The sequence below is a fragment of the Phocoena sinus genome, chromosome 5 (genome assembly GCF_008692025.1).
Source record: "Phocoena sinus isolate mPhoSin1 chromosome 5, mPhoSin1.pri, whole genome shotgun sequence".
In the NCBI taxonomy this organism is placed as follows: domain Eukaryota; kingdom Metazoa; phylum Chordata; class Mammalia; order Artiodactyla; family Phocoenidae; genus Phocoena; species Phocoena sinus.
In genome coordinates, this window is record NC_045767.1 from 106313597 (window position 1) to 106335819 (window position 22223).

General features: G+C 37.7%; 1 protein-coding gene across 1 annotated transcript in view; it reads left to right on the forward strand.

The window, feature by feature from the left end:
- The window catches only part of DCHS2 (dachsous cadherin-related 2), a 295264-nt gene that overhangs the window by 249006 nt on the left and 24035 nt on the right, over window positions 1-22223 (forward strand). Inside the window, exons 14-16 of the mRNA XM_032633646.1 lie at window positions 7171-7284; window positions 17043-17254; window positions 20301-20452. Of these exons, the coding sequence (XP_032489537.1) occupies window positions 7171-7284; window positions 17043-17254; window positions 20301-20452 (478 nt within the window). The remainder of the gene's footprint in view (window positions 1-7170; window positions 7285-17042; window positions 17255-20300; window positions 20453-22223) is intronic.

A 22223-nucleotide genomic window follows, 5' to 3' on the forward strand; every position in this document is an offset into this window, starting at 1 on the left:
CATATGTGATTCTTATTTGCAATTCTGTACTCATCTTTGTTCTTTTACATGCAAGCCATCTCCATGTTTTCTTTTGTGATTGGGCATGTAATAAGCATTCTAACCCACGAAGAAAAGGCCGTCAGCAAGACCATACATCTTGCCGTTATGGCTGTTTCTCTTCTTATTGCCATTGTTAAGAATATGTGACAAGCCAGTTGAAATAAAATTTCCTGTGTTTAAAAAATAAATTGTATCAGGAAGCACAGAATTGTGATGTAGCACTGAAGATAAAATGTACTGCAGTACTGTGAAGGCATATTCCTACCATAAATGTAAGACATTCTTATATTAACAAGGTCTCCTGAAATGTAACAAAATAAGCATCAGATTATAATGCAATTTAAGAGTTCTTAACATATGTAGTAACTTGACTGAAAAGGACTGATTAAAATCCTTTATTTTGTGACTGAATGACTTCATAACTGGTTTGAAAAGAATAATTATTTCGAAACTCTGACAAATGATTTTTAAACTTTGTCACAGTTTATTTTAAACATAATGTTTTAAAACAGAGTAACACATCCAGTTTTGGTTTCCGTGTTCTTTCTCCATTATGGATATTGTTTTATGCCTTTTTCACTGAATTTTCAGTTTTGTGGAGAATATCACATACGTGTTTCCTTTAATATTTATAGTGATCATTTCACTTTTCTTGAGTGTTAAGTGTTGAAAAGGCTCCTGGGGTAAATATTGTCTGTCCCAAGGCCTTTTCTTTCTTCTTTTCTTTTTAGTGAAAACCTTTTACCTACCTGGAAAAAAAATATGTCAATTTGACTTCATTTAGGGATTGTCTCTACTATGGACTGTATCAGGATGGGTTTCAAGCTTGTTCCTAGGCCCTCTACAGTAGGATTCAATGAGGAAACCCAGTAGAGATCTTGAATAGGTGCTATTTTTTTCAACTACTGCAAATCCCACTATCAGAACTGGTGTTCTTGCATTGAATAATTTAAAAAATAATAGTTGCTGTTGTTTTAGAACAGTCCTGAAGGCAGAGAAGCATTTTTCTAATCTCCCAGCCTGTAACACTTCAGTGATCACCTCTTTTCCTTACTTCCTCTCTCTGTCTCCTCTATTCCCTCCCATCTTTCCATACTTATTAAGCACCTACTTAATAGGTGTACAAAGGAACAATATTTTTCTTCCAGTTTTATTGAGCTATAATTAACTTACAATACTGTATAAGTTTAAGGTGTACAGCATCATGATTTGACTTAGATACATTATGAAATGATTACTACAATAAGTTTAGTGAACATCCATTATCTCATATAGATATAAAACTAAAGAAATAGAAAAAAAAAATTTCTCCTTGTGATGAGAGCTCTTAGCATTTACTCTCCTAACAACTTTTATATGTAACATAGAGCAGTGTTAATTCTATTTAATCTGCTGTACATCACATTCCTAGTATTTATTTATCCTGTAACTGGAAGTTTGTACCTGTTGACCACCTTCATCCAATTCCCCTACCCACCATGACCCTGCCTCTGGTAACCACAAGTTTGATCTTTTTTATGTGAGTTTGTTTGTTCATTTTTGAAGTATAATTGACCTACGACAGTATGTTAGCTCCTGGTACATGACACAGCAATTAGATATATCTGTACATTTCAAAATTATCACCATTATAATTCTAGTTTTCATCTGTCACCATACAAAGATATTACATAATCATTGACTATATTCCCACACTGTACATTTCAAAATCATGACTCATTTATTTTGTATCTGAAATTTGTACCTTGTAATCTCCCTCACCTATTTCTCTCCTCCCTTCTGGCAACCATCTCTTTGTTCTTTGTATGTATCTATGATTCAGTTTCTGTTTGGTTATGTTTGTTCATTTGTTTTATTTTTTAGATTCCACATGTAAGTGAAATCCTATAATATTTGTCTGTCTCTGCCTGACTTATTTCCATCTATATTGTCACAACTGGCAAGATTTCCTTCTTTTTAAGGCTGAGCAATATTCCATTGCACATATATACTACATCTTCTCTATCCATTCATCTATTGATGAGCACTTGAAAATGATGTGTATTCTGCTGCTTTGGTGTGGAATGTTCTATACATATCTATTAAGTCTACCTGGTCTAATGTGTTGCTTAAGGCTGGTATATCCTTATTGATTTTCTGTCTGGATGGTCTCTCTATTGAGGTAAATGGGGTGTTAAAAGTCTGCTACTATTATTGTATTACTGTCAATTACTCCTTTTATGTCTGTTAATATTTTCTTTACATATTTAGGTGCTCCTATTTTAGGTGCATATATATTTACAATTGTTATATCTTCTTGGAATAATAATTTTATCATTCTGTAATGTCCCTCTTTGTCTCTTATTACTGTCTTTGTTTTAAAGCCTATTTTGTCTGATATAAAGTACTGCTACCCTTGCTTTCATTTCATTTTCATTTGCATGTAATAGTTTTTTCCATCCCCTTACTTTAAATCTATTTGTGTCTTTAGATTGAAGCGGGTCTCTTGTAGGCAGAATATATTTGGGTCTTGTTTTTATATTCATTCAGTCACTCTATGTCTTTGATTGGAGCATTTAGTCCATTTACATTTAAAGTAATTATTGATAGGTATGTCTTATTGCCATTTTGTTAATTGTTTGGGGGGTGTTTTTGTAGTTCTTTCTGTTCTTTTTTCTCTCTGCCCTTGTGATGACTGTCTTAGTGTTATATTTGGATTTCTTTCTTTGTTTTGTGCTGTATCTGTTATAGATTTTTGGTTTGTGGTTTATATATAGCTATGTATATAAATCACACATATATATATGTGTGTGTGTGTGTATATATATATATATATATATATATATATATATATATATAATTATTTTAAGTTGCTGATCTCTTAGTTTGAATACATTTTAACAACCCTACATTTTGACTCCACAGCATTTACTGTTTTTGACATATTTTACAACTTTTTGTTTTGTGTATCCCTTAACTACTTATTGTGGATGTAGATGATTTGACTACTTTTGTCTTTTAGCCTCCATTCTAGCTTTATAAGGGGTTGATCTACTACCTTTACTTATATTTGCCTTTACCAGTGAAATTTTTCCTTTTGTAACTTTCATATTTCTAGCTGTGGCCTTTTCTTTTTTGCTTAGAGAAGTGCCTTTACCATATCTTAGAAAGTTGAATTCCTGTTGCTGAACTCTTTTAGCTTTTGCTCATCTGTAAAACTTTTGATATTTCCTTCAAATCTGAATGAGACTGTTGCTGAGTAGAGTGTTCTTGGTTGTAAGTCTTTCTCTTTCATCATTTAAACTATATCATGCCACTCGCTTCTGGCCTACAGAGCTTCTGCTGAAAAGTCAGCTGATAGCCATATGGGATTCCATGGTATGTAACTTATTGATTTTCCCTTGCTGCTTTAAATATTCTCTCTTTATCTTTAATTTTTGACATTTTAATCACAATGTGCCTTAGCGTCATCTCTTTAGTGTTGATCCTGTTTGGGACTCTCTGTGCTTCCTGGACCTGGAGGTGTGTTTCCTTTCCCAGGTTAGGGACGTCTTCAGTTTTTTTGTCTTCAAATATGTCCTTTCTTTCTCTCTTTTCTTTTGGGACCCCTAAAATGTGAATGTTAATATTGATGTTGTCCCAGAGGTCTCTTAAACTATCTTCATTATTTTATCCTTTTTTTTTTTTTTCAGTTCAACTTGAGGGATTTCTGATACTCTGTCTTCCAGGTCAGTGATCCATTCCTCTGTATCATCTAATCTACGGTTGATTTATTCCAGTGAATTTTAAATTTCATTTACTGTATTCATCTCTTTTTGGTTCTTTTTTAAATTTTCAAACTGTTTGTTAAACTTCTGTGTTCATCCATTTTTCTCCCAAGTTCTTTGAGCATCTTTATGATTATTATCTTGAACTCTTTATCAGGTAGATTGCTTATCCCTACTTCACTTTATTGTTTTTCTGGGGTTTAATCTTGTTTCTTCATTTGAAACATATAAAGCAGCAAATATTTGATACACACAACAACATGTTTGATTCTCAAAAATGTGTGCTAAGGCAAAGAAGACAGTTATTGTATGATTTGCAAGTACATGAAACTTTAGAGGCAAAACTAATCTAGATTTATAAAAATATATAAATACAAATATATAGAAAAACTCTTCTGCTCTCATGGAATTTAGTTCAATTTTAGCAGAGAGGTAAGATCAGTCTTCAAGTGTGTTCTGAACAAGTTCATGAGTGACAAATAAGTACCACCATCTAAGAGCTAGAAGATCTGGTAACAAAAAAGGAGAAATTCATCTTCTCTATCAGAAATGGTAAATGGCCAGACACAAGACTGTAGTCAAGCCACAGCAATATTTTGTTCAACCCAGGTGGTGGCTTATTTTTCTCCCTAAATTAAATATTTTCTGACATTTGGGAATTGGGAGATTTCACATGAAAATAAATATCAATTTTTGACCTTCTCTTGAAAAGACCAGAATCCCCAGTATTCTGAAGCCTGCTTTCCCTGCTGGCAGTAATAAGTTAAAGCTGAGTGCCTTAGTCGCATCAGGCAGTCTCTGGCCTCCTCCACCCATCTAGCTCCTATATATGTCCATGCTTCTTGCTTTTACCAAAAAGCATCTGAGCTAATGAGCCCTGATATGTACTCATCTCTGACACCTGTTTCCTTATCAAATGTTTCCTTTCACTTTTCCTCTGGTGCTTTGCTGACACCATCTTATATCAGGCCCCCAGTGATACATACTCACCAGTCAGAGAGCCTCCTACAGAATCCACCTCATTCTCATCTCTCCCACTCAGTGCAACATGCCTTTGCCAGTAGGCAGCATCCTATAGGTCAGGATGAAAGTTAAGAGGAGAGGCAGGGTCATTGCCAGAGTGGGAGTCTAAAGTAGATGCCATAAGTTATAGGCCTAAGACAAGAGGGTCAGGATGAGTAAAGAATTATCAGAAGTGGTAGGTAAATAGAGAACAAGAAGGCAAAGTACAAAGATGAACTAAAAAGGGGATTGGAAATGGTCAATAAGCACATGAAAAGATGCTCAACATCATCAGACACTAGGGAGGTTACAATTAAATCCACAGTGAGACACCACTACACACCCACTAGGACGACCAAAATTAAAAAGACTGACAATACCAGTGATTGTAGAGCAACTGGAATTCCTGTATGTTGCTAGCAGGAATGTAAAGTAGTACAACCACAGTAAAAAACAAGATCTTACTGTATAGCACAGGGAAATATATTCAATATCCTGTGATAAACCATAATGGAAAAGAATATGAAATATATTATGTGTATATATGTATAAGTTAATCACTTTGCTGTACACCAGAAACTAACACAACATTATAAATCAACTATACATCAATGGTAAATAAATACATAAATAAATAATAAAATGGGACAACCACTTTGGAAAATAGTTTGGCAGTTAATAGTGTATGCAGGTTAAACATACACTTACTGTAGGAGTTTACCCCTCAAGAATGAAGACATGTGGCCATCAAGCCCTTTTACATGAATGTTGATAGCAGCTTTATTCATAAGCCCCATACTGAAAACAACCCAAATGCCCATATGTAAGTAATGGATAAACAAATGTAGACTGTCCAAGGGTCTGAGAGAACTTTTTGAAGTGATAGAAATATTCTACATCTTGATTGTGATGGTGGCTACACAGGTGTGTATAGTTGTTACAGGTGTGTATAGTCATATATAGGCATGTGTAGTATATAGAACTATATACTTAAACTATATGTATATTATTGTAAGTTTTACCATAATAAAGTTGATTAAATAAAAATACTTAAAAATAAGACAGGACAGGCAGTCATAGGAGGGAGACAAATGGACAACCAAGACAGGAAGCAAAGCAGAGGTGAGCAGCAAAGAGCATAAGATATTATAAACAAAGACGGCAAGGTGCTAACTTGGGGCCCAGATAGATTCTTGAAAATCCTCCCAGTGAAATTGCAGTTCTAATCATACCAATTGTCTTATTATCTCTGTCAGTCCTTGCTAATTCTTCTCTTATGCTGGTAATCAGTCTGTTTCCTAGAAACTGACATGACTTCCTTCTTTCTTCTCTAATTCCTACCCCTAAATCAATTTCTGTTTTTCCCTTGAAGTTATCTCTTTACTGCCTCTGCCCTAGCTTAACAATTCTTGAATGAATCTGTATCATGCAGTTAAGACCTTGGTTACTTTCTAGTTGGGTTGTTTTTACCTACAAGTCTACTGTAAACTGGTTAAAGGAAGATTTCTTATATTTATACAATTGTTACCTCCTTTCCCACATCCCATGCAATGTTCAGGGAAATGTGTCAGCATATGTCTTTAATTTGTCCTCTTCTTTTCATCCCCCCCACCACTATCCTAGGTTGTTGTCTCTTGCATGGTCTATTGCAGTATTTCTTTTCCTTTCTTACAGCTCCTTGTTGTCCAGACAGCAGTGAGATTTATGCCTTTTAAAAGTAGATCAGATGATTTTACTTATTTCCTTTAAATGCTTCTATATCTTCCCATTGCACTTAGAGTAAAATCTAGTCCCTCCCACCTCGACACTGTCTTCACCATCTTCACCATCCACATTTCCCCTACGCACTGTGCCTCACCAAACCAAGCCCTCTCCCAGCCCAGGGCCTCTGTGCTGCTCTTCTTTCTCCTAGAATCCTTTTCTTCCCACTCTTTCTGTGGCTTCTCATGTTTCAAAATTCAACTGGAATGTCATTCCTCTGAGGCCTCTGCAAAGGGGTATCCACCTCCCTGCATAAAAAGTATTTTATATCACATAACCTTGTTTATTTCTTTTCAGGGAACTTAGCATATCTGAAATCTACCTTGATTATGTATTTCTTTAATGGCTTACTGTTCATCTCCTTCCATCAGTTAATAACCATCAAGAAGACAGAGATCTTTTCTACCTCGCTTGTTGCTATATCCCCAACACCTAGCATGGTGCTTGGCTTTTTGAAGACACTCAATAAATAATCATTGACTGAATGACAAGTGAAAATATAATAGGCAAATAATAACCAAATAATAACCAAATAACCAAGTAATAACTCGGTGTTTGCTCTTGTTTTTCCTGAATTTTCTTTTCCTAAAGCTCTTTTTTTTTTACCTAATTTTTACAGGTACTTCTATTGTGACTATAAAAGCTTTTGCTACTGACTCAGTTCAGGACAACATTAAATATTCAATTTTTAGTGGAAATGAAGATGGAGTTTTTTCCTTGTGCTCCAACTCAGGTAATCCTTCTCTACCTTCTAATAGCTTTATTTTCTGCTCCACTTAATGTTACTAATAAGACATACTTCTGCAAAGAAAACTCAAAATTTGAAAGGTAGAAATTAGAAGTAAATAATTTAAAAGGTAAACAACAGAATTTTTTATTCTGGCTGATGAGAAATCAAGAACTATTTGTTTACATATATTCCTTAAGAAGTCTATTCCCATTTCCAAATTAAACAGTACCTATCCTACCCTACTTGTTATTTGATGATAACATGGTTTCTATTTATGATTTACCTATCCATTTGGGAGAATTGGAGATGTAGTAGGGAGATCAGTGAGAATGGGTTTGAATTGAAAATAAGCACACATGTGTAGCCTTAGGAAAATTTCATCAGAGATTCTTCTGACTTGCCACTTAATGTCAACAGTGCAACAAAAAAGGATGGCTGGAAAGGTTTCTATGTGGTGGTAAAGAAATTACTTCCAAATACAGCATGTATTAAATTTAGCTTTAATAAGACCATTATTGTGCTTTAAATGAATACCAATTGATTATTTGGAACATACTTTTTTTAACTAACAACTATGTAGTGGATATGTATCTACTGCTTCGTTGTTAACCTCAAGAAGAATGTTTTTAATAATTTCTATATTACCATACAACTGCCTTATTTAATCCATACTATGTGCACATGGGAAGAATTGAGAGGGGTCATTTCTTAAGCAAAAGCCTTCTCATCCAGGGTAGCGTTACGACTTTTTGGTCCATGCAGCCTTTGCCCAGCAACCTCTCTAAGGTAGCCTGCAAGAAGTCTTCATCTCTTCACCCTATCATTTAGTTAAGGGGTGATGCAGAAAACCTGTTGGCAAGAAGACCATTTGCAAATACCACCAAGCTTTAAGTTTCTAGCAGTCGGGTGTCTGAGGGTTCTGGGAAAGGAGCTGAGATTAGAACATTGAGGAAGAAGGTGAATATCAGAGTATGCACATTTTCCCAGGTCACCCAAATCCTTCTGCCATCACACACCTAACATGGCCCAGGTTTGGCCTTATTTTCTATAGTCTCTCATTAAAATGCAGATAAAATATGCCTAGGGTTAGTTCAAAGAAGTCATCCACAGAAAACTTTATTTTTTAATTAAGAAATCATTTATTTAAGTTGAAATGTATTTCAAAATTTTATTGTGAAATAGCTACAAGATGGTATGTTGAGGTATACAACTATTTAATGGACAGTAGTAAAATAAAAGCCCATGTCTTTGCCACCCATCTCCAGAGATTAGACATGGCTAGAAACTCAGGAAGTCCCTGTGTGTCCCTTCCCTCTCACATCTGTCTTATTTCACCCCAGAGGTCATTGGCAAATCAGTAATCTGAATTTGGTATTGATCCCTGCCTTTTCTTCATTATAATTTTCCCACCCCATTTGAATCCCTAAAAAATGCGTTATTTAGTTTTACTTTGATTTAAACATCATAATAGAATTATGTTGAATGAACTCCTCTACGGCTTGATTTTTTGCTCAACATTTTTACAATGATGTGTAGTGCATAAGCCATTATGAACACATGAAGGAAGAATAGCAAAGAATGATATGTACCTGCTGCCAAGGCTATAAAATAGAATACCATCATTATCACCAATGCTCCCTTTGGGCCCTTTTGTGATTGCACCTTTTCTCCACACTGCTCCAGGCTGATTAATGCCAAGACTTCAAGGATAATCATCCCCTTGTGACTTACAGTAAATGTATTCCTACAAATAGGAATATAGTAAAAGCGTTGATTTTGCTTTGAAATTTACATAAATGGATTCATAATCTATGTATTCTATTGATATTGTTTTTTAAATTCAAAGTTAGAATCACCCATGTTAATGTGTGTAGCTGGGTTCTTTAATTTTCATTGCTTTACGGTATTCTATTGTAAGTCTATATCACAACTTATTTATCAATGTGCTGTTGATGGACAGCAAGGTTTCTCTGTCTGGGGATATAATGAACAATCTTGCATGTGTCTTCTGGTGCACATGTAAGGAGTTCTGTAGGCCCTAGAGTGTAGGTTGGGCATGTATCTCAGAGGGTGCCTATGTGCAGCTATACAGATAGTGCCAAATTGTGTTATGAAGTGGTTCATCCGACTTTATATTCCACCAGCATTGAATGAGAACTGTCACAGTTGTCCATGTCCTACTTTCTATTGCCAATCTGGTGGGTGTGAAACGTTATCCCACTGTGGTTGTAACTTACATTTCCCTTAGTACGAATATATTTGAGCATTTTTTCATAGTTTATTGACTATTTCTGTTTTCTTCTATGTGAAATGCATATTGATATCTTTTGCTTATTTTTCTGCTAAGTTTTTTGTGTTTTACTTGTTGAAATGTAAGGATTTTTCATATATTTTTATTAGTGTTTATCCTTTGTTTTTTGTTACAATTTTTTTAATAATTTGTGACTTGTCTTTCACTCTCATTAAGGCACGTTTTGAGTTTAACGTTAGAATGAATCAGTCTTATTTTATGATTTGCCTTTTTTGTAGGCTGTTTAAGAAATTCTTCCTCACAGTGGGATCATGAAGATATTCTTACATTGTCTTTTAAATTTTTTATAGTTTTCCTGTGTTTCACATTTATATCTTTAGTGCATCTAGGATTGATTTTTGTGTTTTACGTGAGTTAGAGAAAGCTTTTCTTTTTTTCTTTTCCTCTCTTCTCTTCTCCTCTCCTCTTCTCTCCTTTCCTTTTCCTTTCTTGTTTGTCAACCAGGACTCCCAGTTATTCCAATGGCCTTATTACCGTGTGATCTACAGTACCAGCATGGTCATACATCATGCTTCCTGACGCTACTGGACTCTCGACTCTTTTCCATTCTTCTCTTTGTCTATCCAAACACTGACACCACACTGTCTTAATTACATTTGCTTTATAAATCTTCATATCAGGGAAGCAGCAACCCCACAATATTTACCCCATCTTCATATTCTTCCTCATGAGTATATTAGCTGTTATTGTCTATCTGGCTCTAATATAAAGCATTGTATCCACTTGTTAAGTTCTACACACACACACACACACACACACACACGCCTATTGGGATTGTTTTTCCATGGAAAGGATATTTATTCATGAATTTTGGGATTATATACAGCTGTTCACACCTTCATGCATGTAACCCATGTAACTATGGCATACACATTTGATTTCAGGTGGAACCTTACCCTAATTAACAACAACAACAACAACAACAAATCTCAAAAAAATCATATAGCTCCAATCTAGAATTTAAGTAACTTAATCATCAGGCCAAAGTGTCCTTCTTTTAAATCTCACAAAGTCCTGCATAGCTATGCATTGTAGGTAATAATCATCTACGAAAACTTTCCTTGACTGACTTTTAAAAAAATTGTTGTAAGAACAATTAACATGAGATCTCTCTTAACACATCTTAAGTGCACAAAACTGTATGTTAACCATAGGCATGGCACTGTGCAGCAGAGCTCTAGAACCTGCTCATCTTGAATAACTGAGGCTTCATTTCCCTCTAACCTGCAACTCCCTGTTTCCCATGCCCCTACCCATGGCAACCACCATTCTACTCTCTGCTTCTGAATTTGACTACTTTAGATACCTCACATAAGGGGAATCAAGTAATATTTCTTTTTTCTGTGACTGGCACATTTCACTAAACATATGTCCTCAAGGTTCACCCAGGTCATATATGGCAGGATGTTCTTTGTTAAGGCTGAATAATCTGTCATTGTAGGTATACACCACATTCTCTTTATCCATTCATCCACCAATGGACATTTAGGTTGTTGGAATTTCTACTGGAATTATATTAATTCTAAATATCAATTTGGGGAAAATGTGTATCTTTACAGTATTATCGTCGAATCCAGGAATAATATGGAAAATCACACCAATTACTTGTTAATAATTTAATAAAATTACTGTTTCTTTAATAATTGTAATAAAGATTTTTCTATAGCATATTTCTTGTTAGATTTAGTCTAAATATTTTATACTTCTTGCTGAGGTAAATGAAAATAGTGCTTTTTCTATTTTTTTTTTTTAAAGATTTTTTTGATAGGGACCATTTTTAAAGTCTTTATTGAATTTGTTACTATATTGCTTCTGTTTTACGTTTTGGTTTTTTGGCTGCGAGACATGTGGGATCTTAGCTCCCCGACCAGGGGTCGAAGCTGCACCCCCTACACTGGAAGGTGAAGTCTTAACCACTGGACCGCCATGGAAGTCCCCCAAAATGCTTTTTCTGACAGTGTTGGTGTGTACACTTGAAATTAACTTTTATATTTTAATTTTGTATCTAGCAAACTTGTAAACTCTTATTGATTCTGATATTTTTCTGAACATTCAACGTATACAATCATCTGGGAATGACCATTTTTCTCTGTTTGTTGGAAGTTATATAGCTTTTTCTTTCTTTTAGTGGTTAGCCTAGCTATTTTTTTTTATTATTATTATTTTTGCAGTACGTGGGCCTCTCACCGTTGTGGTCTCTCCCATTGTGGAGCACAGGCTCCAGATGCGCAGGCCCAGCGGCCATGGCTCATGGACCCAGCCACTCTGCAGCATGTGGGATCTTCCCAGACTGGGGCACAAACCCGTGTCCCCTGCATCGGCAGGCGGACTCTCAACCACTGCACCACCAGGGAAGCCCTAGCCTAGCTATTTTGACATCTACAATTAAAGCCTAACATTAATCAATATCGTGCTCCTAAATAATATACGAGACTTAGAATTCTTTATCTTCTAATATCCCTTTTCCAATTTATAAAATTTTTTTGACCACAATTTTAGTTCTTTCAAATTAAGCATTATTAATATTTTAAAATTTACCTGCTTCTTTGCTACTCTCTTTGCTAACTGTTCTTTCTTCCATCTCAGACTTTCCTCTGGAATCATTTTACTTCTACCTAAAGTACATCCTTTTGTGAGAGTCTGTTGCAGTAAACTCTCTCACATTTTAGTTGTCTAAAAAAGTCTTTAATACTTGTTTTAATACTTGTCTTTAATACTTGTTTTTAAGAGATATTTTTGCTGGGTTTAGAATTCCAGGTTCATAGTTATTTTCTCATCATAGTTAAGATATTACCCTACTGTCTTCTGGTTTCCACTTGTTGCATTAAGAAATCAGCTGTTGATCTAAATACCACTTATTTGTACCTTTCTTTGGAACTCCACTTAGACAAATATTGGGGTCATATCACTCTCTCCTACATCTTTTTCAAATTTTTCATCTCTGTGTGCCTCTTCTCTTCAGCCTAAGGAACTATACTTTTCATTTCCAGAGGTTATCTTGGATTCTTTTTCAACTCTTTTTGGTGTTTTAAAAAAATAACCTTTTGTTCCTTGCTAATGCTTCCAACCTTCTTTTTTATATATTTAAATATTTAATAATTACATATTTTGTGTCCAATAATTTCTGCATCTTAAGTCTTTGAAGATTTATTCTGTTATCTATGGATTTGATGGCTGTCATTCATGATGCATTGCTTCTCTGTGATTTTTGTGCTTGTTAACTATAAGCTACTCCATTGTCCTGGAAACTTTTTCTTTGAGGATTCTTTGAAACCTGGGTTGAATTTTTTCCCTAAAGGAAGGATGTGTTTTTGATTCTGCAAATCACCTAGACGCTCATCAAGCAAAGCTGATGTAATGGCTTACATTAATTTTGGGGAATTATATATATATATATATATATATATATATAATAGTGTAGCTACCATAAATTCAGGCTTAAGCTAATGAATTCTCAGCAGAGATTTTTTCTCTCTTTCATCTGACATCAAGGTCAAGAAAAGCAAGTTTCTGTGCATTCATTTTTAATTTTTTTTTTAATATTGACCACTAATTTGGAACATATGTAGCCTTTAGGTTTACAGCTTTATTTTGGTTTTCCTATTGGATCTTTCACCTTTTGTGGGTTCAGGCTTCTTCCCTTGTTTTCCACACCCTGTGCCGTTATCAGAAGTGAATCTCAAGGAAGAGGTTATGTTAAAAACCCTTAGAACAAAAACAAGCTTTTAGTGCTTGCTTGCCTCCCTGAATGACTGTTTTCATTTAATTTTTTTTTCTCTGAGGATTCCTTACTACTGTAGCAACTCAGTAATGCATTTCAACAAACACACACACACACTCACAATTTATCAAGCATTTTAGTTGTTTTTATGATGAGGGTTGTTCCAGTCTGTAGTTTACCATACTTTTGTCAAGAAACATTTCTAAGAATCTTTAATTATGATATTAAATTCATCTTTCCTGACACATAATCATTAAATTTGTGTCTAAAGGCATCTAACATAGGTTTTATCAATGTATATTTTTTTAAAACATAAGCCAGTTAAAATAGAAAACTGGTATGTATGACAAATCAGTAAACTTGATCTCTAATGTTGCAGTCACTTTTCTTCAGGGTAAAATGCGAGAAAACCATTTTATTAGTTATTGGTTTAGTAAGTTATGATTAGATGGCTCTCTGATAAGAACTGTGTTTTCTGTCCAGTTGTGCCCGAGTGTGCCCTGTTCCATAGTCACAAACCACAGGTTTACTTTTGCATCTAAACTTCTTGTCACTATAACTTAAAAACATCTACTACTCACTGTTTAAACCAGAAGGAATTTTGGAGCTTGACTATTTGACTAACATTGTCTATGTAAATAACAGATGGTGGTTTTCATTCCATTATTTGGTAGATTAACATAAAACAAAATGATCAAACTTTCAGTGTTTCAAGGATGTAGCTTTAGAGCAGAGAGTTTAAAAGCTTTTGGATAACATAAATGTTTATCACGTTCTGCTTTGGGCATATACATATATGTGTGCACAGTTTGTAATTGACTGAAGTAACTCACTTATGCTATCAAACATTGAGTATTTGAAGAATCTAAATCTCATTTTGATGTGTACTTAAAACTTGGACAAAAGCTATACAAGTCCATATATCAGAAGGAAAATATTACTACAATTTTCTTCTCAAGTTATTAAATAACTGGCATGCTAACATACAAGAATGAACAAAAAGTTGGTATTTGTGAGCCTGTTAGTCTAAAGAAAGCATGGACTTCTGCCCATATATTAGACAGAGCCCAGTAATACTTTCATCTCACTGGTGACAGTAAATCCTCGATGTCTCTGAGAAAAATATACATAGATCATCCAAAGCGAATTGTGGATCTAGTAGGTGTGCCAGCCTTGAATCATCTCACAGACTGGTTATTGTCTTTTCTATTTGCACAACTTGCACAGCATGTGCCAATTATTATGTCAAAAATAAAAACCAAGCAAGGAAAGCATTAGAACTGCAGATCCATTCCAAGTGCAAAATTCCAATTATCAAAGCCTAAACACAAGCCTTTTATTAGAAAATCCACTTTGATCTGCACTGTAGTTGGCACACTTTCTACTAAGTGACACTGGCAATTTAGTGTTGTGTTTCAACTTTATTTTTCTTTACTAAGAGTAACAGAACATGGTAGCAAGCTGAATGCCCTGTTTGGTGGAGACAGAGCTCCAGATGAGAGCTTTGGGTCCACCTAGACTGGGGCTTCTCTGCTCAGCTCTTGTTCCACAGAGACTTCTTAAAAACCATATTCTTTCATTAGCAGCTCATCAGCATGCATTTTAATGATTCTTCAGCTGCCAATCCTTAAATCTACTCTAAATTTGCTAAGAGGGGTTTTGGTAACATCAGACCATGGTTTGTAAAAGTAATTTGGTTTTCTGAATTGACAACTAAATCTGATGACAATAAGTGAAAGTGAATTTATGAAGTTTTAAATTTGGCAGTATAGTGAGTTCTTCATATAGTATATAAATATTTATTTTTTCTTAATAACAGAAGCAATAAAATCCCCCCAAAACACTCAATGCCAAAGTTAGACTTATTAGAACAGGATATGATTACTATTAGCATCCAGGTGGGTACATGATAGCCTGAAGTTTCCTTGGCCTACGTTGGTTCTCTAGGGGAACTGGTTCAGATAGAGCAATCAGAACTGTGGCTTCCAGGTCATATTTCCAGAAACTGTACAGGTTCTTTCACCAGAAGAGCAAATTTTAATAGTCCATAGCTATTAAATGTTCTCCTTCTACATTCAGAGCTTATACAGATATTAAATCTGTATCTGCTGATGGAGGGCGTGAGAGACACATGCACTGTGTCACTCTCCCAGCAACCCTATGGAGCCATTATTCATATCCCCGTTTTACAGAAGATGAGACTCAGCTCGACAGAAGCTGAGTCACTTACTACAGGTCACAAGCTTCATAGTGGGGGAGCTAGGTGCTTTACCTAAATGAAGCAGCCAGGGCTAGGGTTTAGGCTTGGTTTCTGGTTTCTCAAACTCCAAATCAGTACGCACTTCAGCAGACTCCACTCGATGGAATTTCTGACATTGAGAGCTAAGTAAATCATGACAGTGGAATAATAATAACAATCAATTCAGTAAGAAATTTAATTACAAAAGGGAAGAAACAAAACAGTAGAAACTAGAGAAGGGAGTTCTATCAGGGGAGGAATTTTCTTAGTCTGGGGAAAAACCTGTGTAGGGCATAAACCTCAAGGCTCAGTTTCCCTCACCTGGTTCTACTTGTTACCTGGGGGTGTAACAAATATTATTGTGTGCTTCCATGTGCCAGACCCTGAGCTAGGGATTTGGGAGATGGTGATGTAAGAGATAACCATCCTCACCTTGTGAATCTTCTAAGCCAAGAGGAATAACTTGGCAGAAATAGGTGAGCAAAGGCCCTGCAGGCACTTTTGGAGAGTCTGTTGGGGGCAGACGTGGTGATGGTACAGGGCTGGGTGGTCTGGAAAGAACCCTGAGGATGTACAGAAGTGGGGACAATTCCAGGTGGATGGAAAAGCCTGCAGGACAACTCTGAAGTGAGCGTTTGAGGAACAGAACATGTATGAGTCTTACAGCCAGAGCAGACAGAGCAAAGGGGAGAAAGAGAAGAATGAGATTTCTCAGGTGGGAGAGGCTGGAGTAGGTGGTCCTGGGGAGGCTAAAAATGCTGAACTTCATCTTAATTGCTGTGGAAGCCAATCAAGGGTTTTATGCAGGACAGTCACAGTATTGGTTTTTATTATTTAATTCAGAATGGGAACTGGTTGAGTGGGGAGGCCAATTAAGTAGACTAACACAGGGGACAAGGTGGGAAATGCTGGTGGCTTGGAGGAGGGCAGCAGCAGGGAAATGGAGAGGGTGGATTCAGGAGATGTTTGAAAGGTGGACTTTGCAGACATGGGCTAAATATGGAGACGGAAAGATGACTTAAGAGAAAGCGCCCAGATTTCAGATACTCATGGCTTCTTTCCCTCCTACATGTCTGAACTGTGTAAATGTCTGCCTGTTCTCACCTTTTTTCACAACGACCCCGGGCACTAGGAAAGGGGGCCCAGCCAGTGGCAGGAGTTGAGGGACAGGTAAGTGTGTGAGCATATGTGTCAAAGGTGATTTGAGACTTTTTAAATAAAATAATTTTCTGGGCTTCCCTGGTGGCACAGTTGTTGAGAGTCTGCCTGCCAATGCAGGAGACACAGGTTCGTGCCCCAGTCCGGGAAGATCCCACATGCCGTGGAGCGGCTGGGCCTGTGAGCCATGACCACTGAGCCTGTGCATCTGGAGCCTGTCCTCCGCAACGGGAGAGGCCACAACAGTGAGGAGACCGTGTACCGAAAAATAAAAAATAAATAAAATAATTTTCCTTTCTTTTTTTTTTTTTTCTCTCTGGAAATAAAACTAGGAGAACTCACTGTGCAAGAACCCAAGTATCTGGATTTTGAAGTCAGAAATGAAGTTCAGCTCATCGTTTTAGCTGAAAGTAGGGAGCATAGAGCCTACAGCAAAGTAGCAGTCTTCATCCAAGATGTGAACGATCATCCACCATGCTTTGGGCAAAGCATTTACCAAGTATCAGTGTCTGAGGGCCAGTTCTACAATGCTCACATCATACAGGTAACAGAAATGTGTTGTGTGTGGGGGAGTGTGAATTAAATTTTAAATCTTTCCTTGGCATATACAATATTTGATGCACTGGATGGAACTTTAGGTTGAAGGAAGTCTGGAGTTTCTGAGCTCACTCTCCTTCCCCCATCCATTTCGTGCTCGGTTAGACCCACCTGCTTTCTCTAGGGCCCCCGTAGAACACTAGCAGGGAATCTAGAGGGGCACAAAAAGCAGCTCACCTTACACATGTGTACAATTCAGTGGGGAAGTCAGAAGACTAAGTATACAATTTAAATGCAAATTACTAATGTTATAATAGAAGTGTATGTTGAATGTCATGAGAGAAAAGAGGAGGCACAGCCTGTTCCTGGAGGAGAGTGTCAGTCTTCATGAAGAATGAGGTTTGCACTCAGTCTTAAAGGGTGAGCAGGCATTTGCCAGGTGGAGCTGCAGCCAGATGAGCATGGCGGCAGCACAGACACATGGAAAGGGCCCTTGGTTTGGGTTTGCAGGTGTCTCATGTGAAAGTCATAGATCTGCTGTTTCAAGTCCAGCCCTATCTTGGGACAAAGCCCCATGCTCTGAAAAAAGAGGGTCTGTTCACATGGCAGTCTTCTTGTTCAGGCTCCAAACCCACCCATCCTTGATAGACTCTACCTGCTTCGGGGACTGGTGCCCATTTTCACCTTTCCCTTCAAGGTTGAACCTATGTTTTGAATTCAAGAACCTGGACATTACAACACCTACAGGCTCTTGGGAATCTGCACAGGAAATGGGTATAAACCCCCATCCTGACAGTCAGCAACCTAGTGGGACATTCCCTTTGGCCTCTGTAACCCCACTCCCATGACCCAGCACCACATGACTTTCTCTCTGTGGTAGATGGGGGCAGGGATTCAGGTGATCCCCTAGGTTACTGTGCAGCTACCTTCATCTGAACATATAGAGACACTTTCCTTTGATTCCTGCCCAGTTCAGATGCACACGTTCGCCTCTGACGGTGCAAACAAGACCAGTAGAGGCTCAGCTGTCTTGGAGTTTTAGCTCTGTGCTCCCCACATGGTCCAGGATTCCCGGGATTTCCTACATTATTTCTGCCCATTTATTTTGTGTGATTGGAGCCTAATTGCTCCAGGTTCCAGCCTGTTCCAGAAGTGCTGCACCTTTACTCTAGCCATGACAGAGATGCTTGAGAGGAAAGTGAGGAGGTAAAGGCGTTCTCTTGTTCAGCCCCTGCACCCCCAGTGATGCCTGTTCAGCGGGGATCATGGATGCCTCCAGCGCCACTGCGGGGCCTGCTTGGTCACAGAGGACTCCTCCCTGGGGCTCTGGTGCATCACGCTTTGTCGCACCTGCTCACCTGGACAGAGGTAGACCACTCATGTGGCATATGTGAATGTGAGGGTCCCATTAAAGCCCATGTACACCCAACAGGAAGACAGCCTGACTTGCCAGTGGTTCAGGTGATAAAACCTTCGAGAAGGCCCAGTCAGAGACGGATACAAGGAACTTTGTTCTTCGTATTTTTAGATCATTTAGTTTCCAGGAAACTAGAACTGCCATTTGCCTGTATCCTGTTCAGATAGACAGGAATGTAGAAGGCTCTGGAGTTCTTGCTTTTTGCTACCACACTGCCTACGCACCCTCCTTTTGGTTGCAGCCCCACAAACTCCCTTTAGGAACTGACCCTCCTCAGCCAGACGCAGTCTTGATGGGACTGTCGGTCAAAGTGGTGACCTCCCCCCGACCCCACCCTGCCACAAGGTGCTGTCAACTGCCTCGGTCCCATAGAGACTTTATCTCCCTGGAATTTGAATCTTGAGTGGTAGGACACCAGACAGAGACATATTAGAGCTGATTCGTCTTGATGGCAACAGCTCAAAGAAGCTGTGCCTTAGAGCTGTTCAGGTTCTTGTGCTTCACCTAGGCACTGTCTTTCTGCTATGTTTCTTTCCTGATGAAGTTGGCCATAGTGGATTTGTGTTGCTGGCATCCAAAGACCCTAACTGATACGCCTCCTGGGAGGCCTACTCTCTGTAACTCATTTAAGTGTACGGCCTAGGGGGCATGATGGACTTTATTCTGCTGGTATGCAGATAAGTTTCTCTTTCTTGTGATCTTGAAGGGAACTGTCTGTTGCTGCCTTTCTGTACCAAATAGCTGGTGTGTGCCCTCCTGATGAGGTCTTGATGAGGTTCTGGATCCCCTGAGAACTCTGGCAGCAGTGTGAAGGATAGATTGAAAAGGAAGGGAGTTACAAGCAAAAACCCACCAGGATATTAGTACAGTCACCCAGGAGAGAGATGACAGGTGATGGGAGCTCAGGCCAAGGCTGAGGGGCCTAGAAGATAAAAATAAATAGAAAGAGGGACTTCCCTGGTAGTCCAGTGGCTAAGACTTCATTCTCCCAATGCAGGGGGCCTGGGTTTGACCCCTAGTCAGAGAACTAGATCCCGCATGCCACAACTAAGAGATTGCATGCCACAATTAAAGATCCCGCATGCCACAACTAAAAGATCCTGCATGCCGCAACTAAGACCCAGCACAGGCAAATACATAAATAAATAAATATTTTTAAAAATAAATAGAAAGAAATTAATCTGTCAGCTTGTTCTTAAACAAGATCTTGAATCCACTAATAGAATTAGTTTGTGATTAAAATGTAAAGCAGACTAAATAATATATCTCCATGGAGAGTGATGCAGAACTTTTGTTTTATCTTCAACGCTAGTACTTGGACAACTCATCAAATAAATCACCAGGACCTAACTTTGTTAGCACTAAATCTAGGTTTTGTTTCATTTAGCACAAAGCATGCAGTACTCCTACTGAAAATTACTTGGAAATCCTTTCAATGAATCTTCAGAATAGTCTTCTCACCCATTATCTACTTTAATATAAATGTAAGCTTCAGCCATGGCTAATATTCCTTTGGTCATTGTCTTTAAAGTGTGTTTGACCATGTGATTCTTTCATAATGCATTTCTCTGAAAAACAGGCTTAACCCATTCTGCAGATTCAATCCTTACCTAACGGAGGAGTTTCTTCCTCACAGGTTTTTGCCACAGACCAGGACAGTGGGACAAACGGCCTCATAGAGTATTCTATTCTCTCCAGCAACCAAGTACAAGCGTTCCAGATGGACAAACTGAGCGGTGTGCTAACAGCAAGTGCAGTTCTGGATTATGAGTACACCAGAGCCTACAGGTTTGTCCAAGACTCAGATCCGTTTGACCGGCTATTCTGCTTTGTTGCCCCACAGTGCTTACCCTGCAGGCCTCTTTGAGTAAAAGCACACCCATAAAGTTGGACGACTTCGGGAAGAAAACCTAAGAAACTTTGAACCTTATTTGTCTCTGGGGAAGTGGTCACTTGGGAAGCCTGGGGTCAAAGAGACGCTTGACTTCCTTATCATGCATTTCAGTCTGCCTTGTATTTGTATGTTCTTCTGAAAGACCATGCACAGACAGTGTTTCTTTTAATCCTCACGGTCACCTCCAGGGAAGTTCAGTTAGGCCTTTTCTTACTCACTAATGAGACAAGGGACATGCAGTGTCTCACTCAGGGTTACAGAACCATTTAACTGTTAATCATGGTCTCACTGCCAGGTGTTCTAATGACAAATCACACTGTTTCCGCCCTACAAGCTACAGAGCAGACCTTTTATTGAGGGAAAAAACAGGAATACAAGATACCTGAGTGTCAATATTCTCCTAGGCCAGACTACTTACATGTTATATGAAGAAAGTGCAGTGTAGTCCTGTGGTTGAGTAGCAAGAGCCAATTAAAATGGGATCTGTTGCTGGGTGGACTGGATTAATTTAACTCTGAAAAACTTCCCAACTCTAAACGTTTGATTAAGTGTTTAGTTCTTTTTGTTTAATATATTTCAAAATATTACTTCAAAGGTATTTTAAAAGTTTAGTTTAAGACCTTACCCTGTGTTAACTAGTATAATTTTTTCAGGATTATTTTAGTGTAATCAATTGTCATGATACTTACTATATAAATATATTAAAATCAATTGTATAAATATGTTATAACCTATTCCTGCTACATTGCATCTATAGTAATTTTAAGTGTAAAGCTTTTATTTTTCTCTCCATAGATGACTGCAGGTAAATCTCAGCCTAGTTGCCACCTGAGTGATTACAAATTCAGAGATTCTTGAAGGTCTGCTATGTTCCAGGAACTAAGCATTTCCTGATTGCAATGACTTTCTGTTACAATGTTCTTATTCAATGGAACATAATTAACAATTAAATTTAACTCCTTTCAGCATTTTCCTATTTGAGTCACAGTTTCAACGTTCCCATTTCCAATATTTAAATTGGTCCCAATATTTAAAAGCGCCCCTCTCTAATTCCTCATGAATTTAAGCTGGGAGAAGCAGGAACTGAGAGAAGATGAAATCTGCACACACTGCCACAGAGAGACTCAGAGGCAACCACACTCATGCTCACACACACACACACACACACACACACACACACACAGTCTCCACTGTCACCGAGGCAAGGGAACATTTTGAACCCCCTGCCTCTCCAGGTTTTCCCCCTTCCCTCCCCCCTTGTGGCTTCTCTGCCTTTTTAGTGCTTTTCCTGATATTTAAGGCAGTGAGAAAAATAGGAGGATTTTCCCCAACCTGCTATACCTTTAGTGAATGTTTTGGAAAAGTTGTCATTTAGCATTTAACTTTTGTTTTTAACTTTTGAATTTCGCTATTTTGTCTGACACAGGAAGACATTCCCAATTCCAGCCCTCTCTTTTACAGTATAAAATAAGGGGGAGGAAGATATTGTCAGTTGTGATTCTACTCAATATAAATGCATTAAATAATTTTTAGTTCTCATATTAAGCCACATATAGGAAAACTCAGTGGACAGACGATGAAAAATTAGTTCTTTAGTTCTGTCTGACTGATATTTCTGAATTTTATAAACTATTTACCAAGCATGAGACTGGGAATATAAAGACA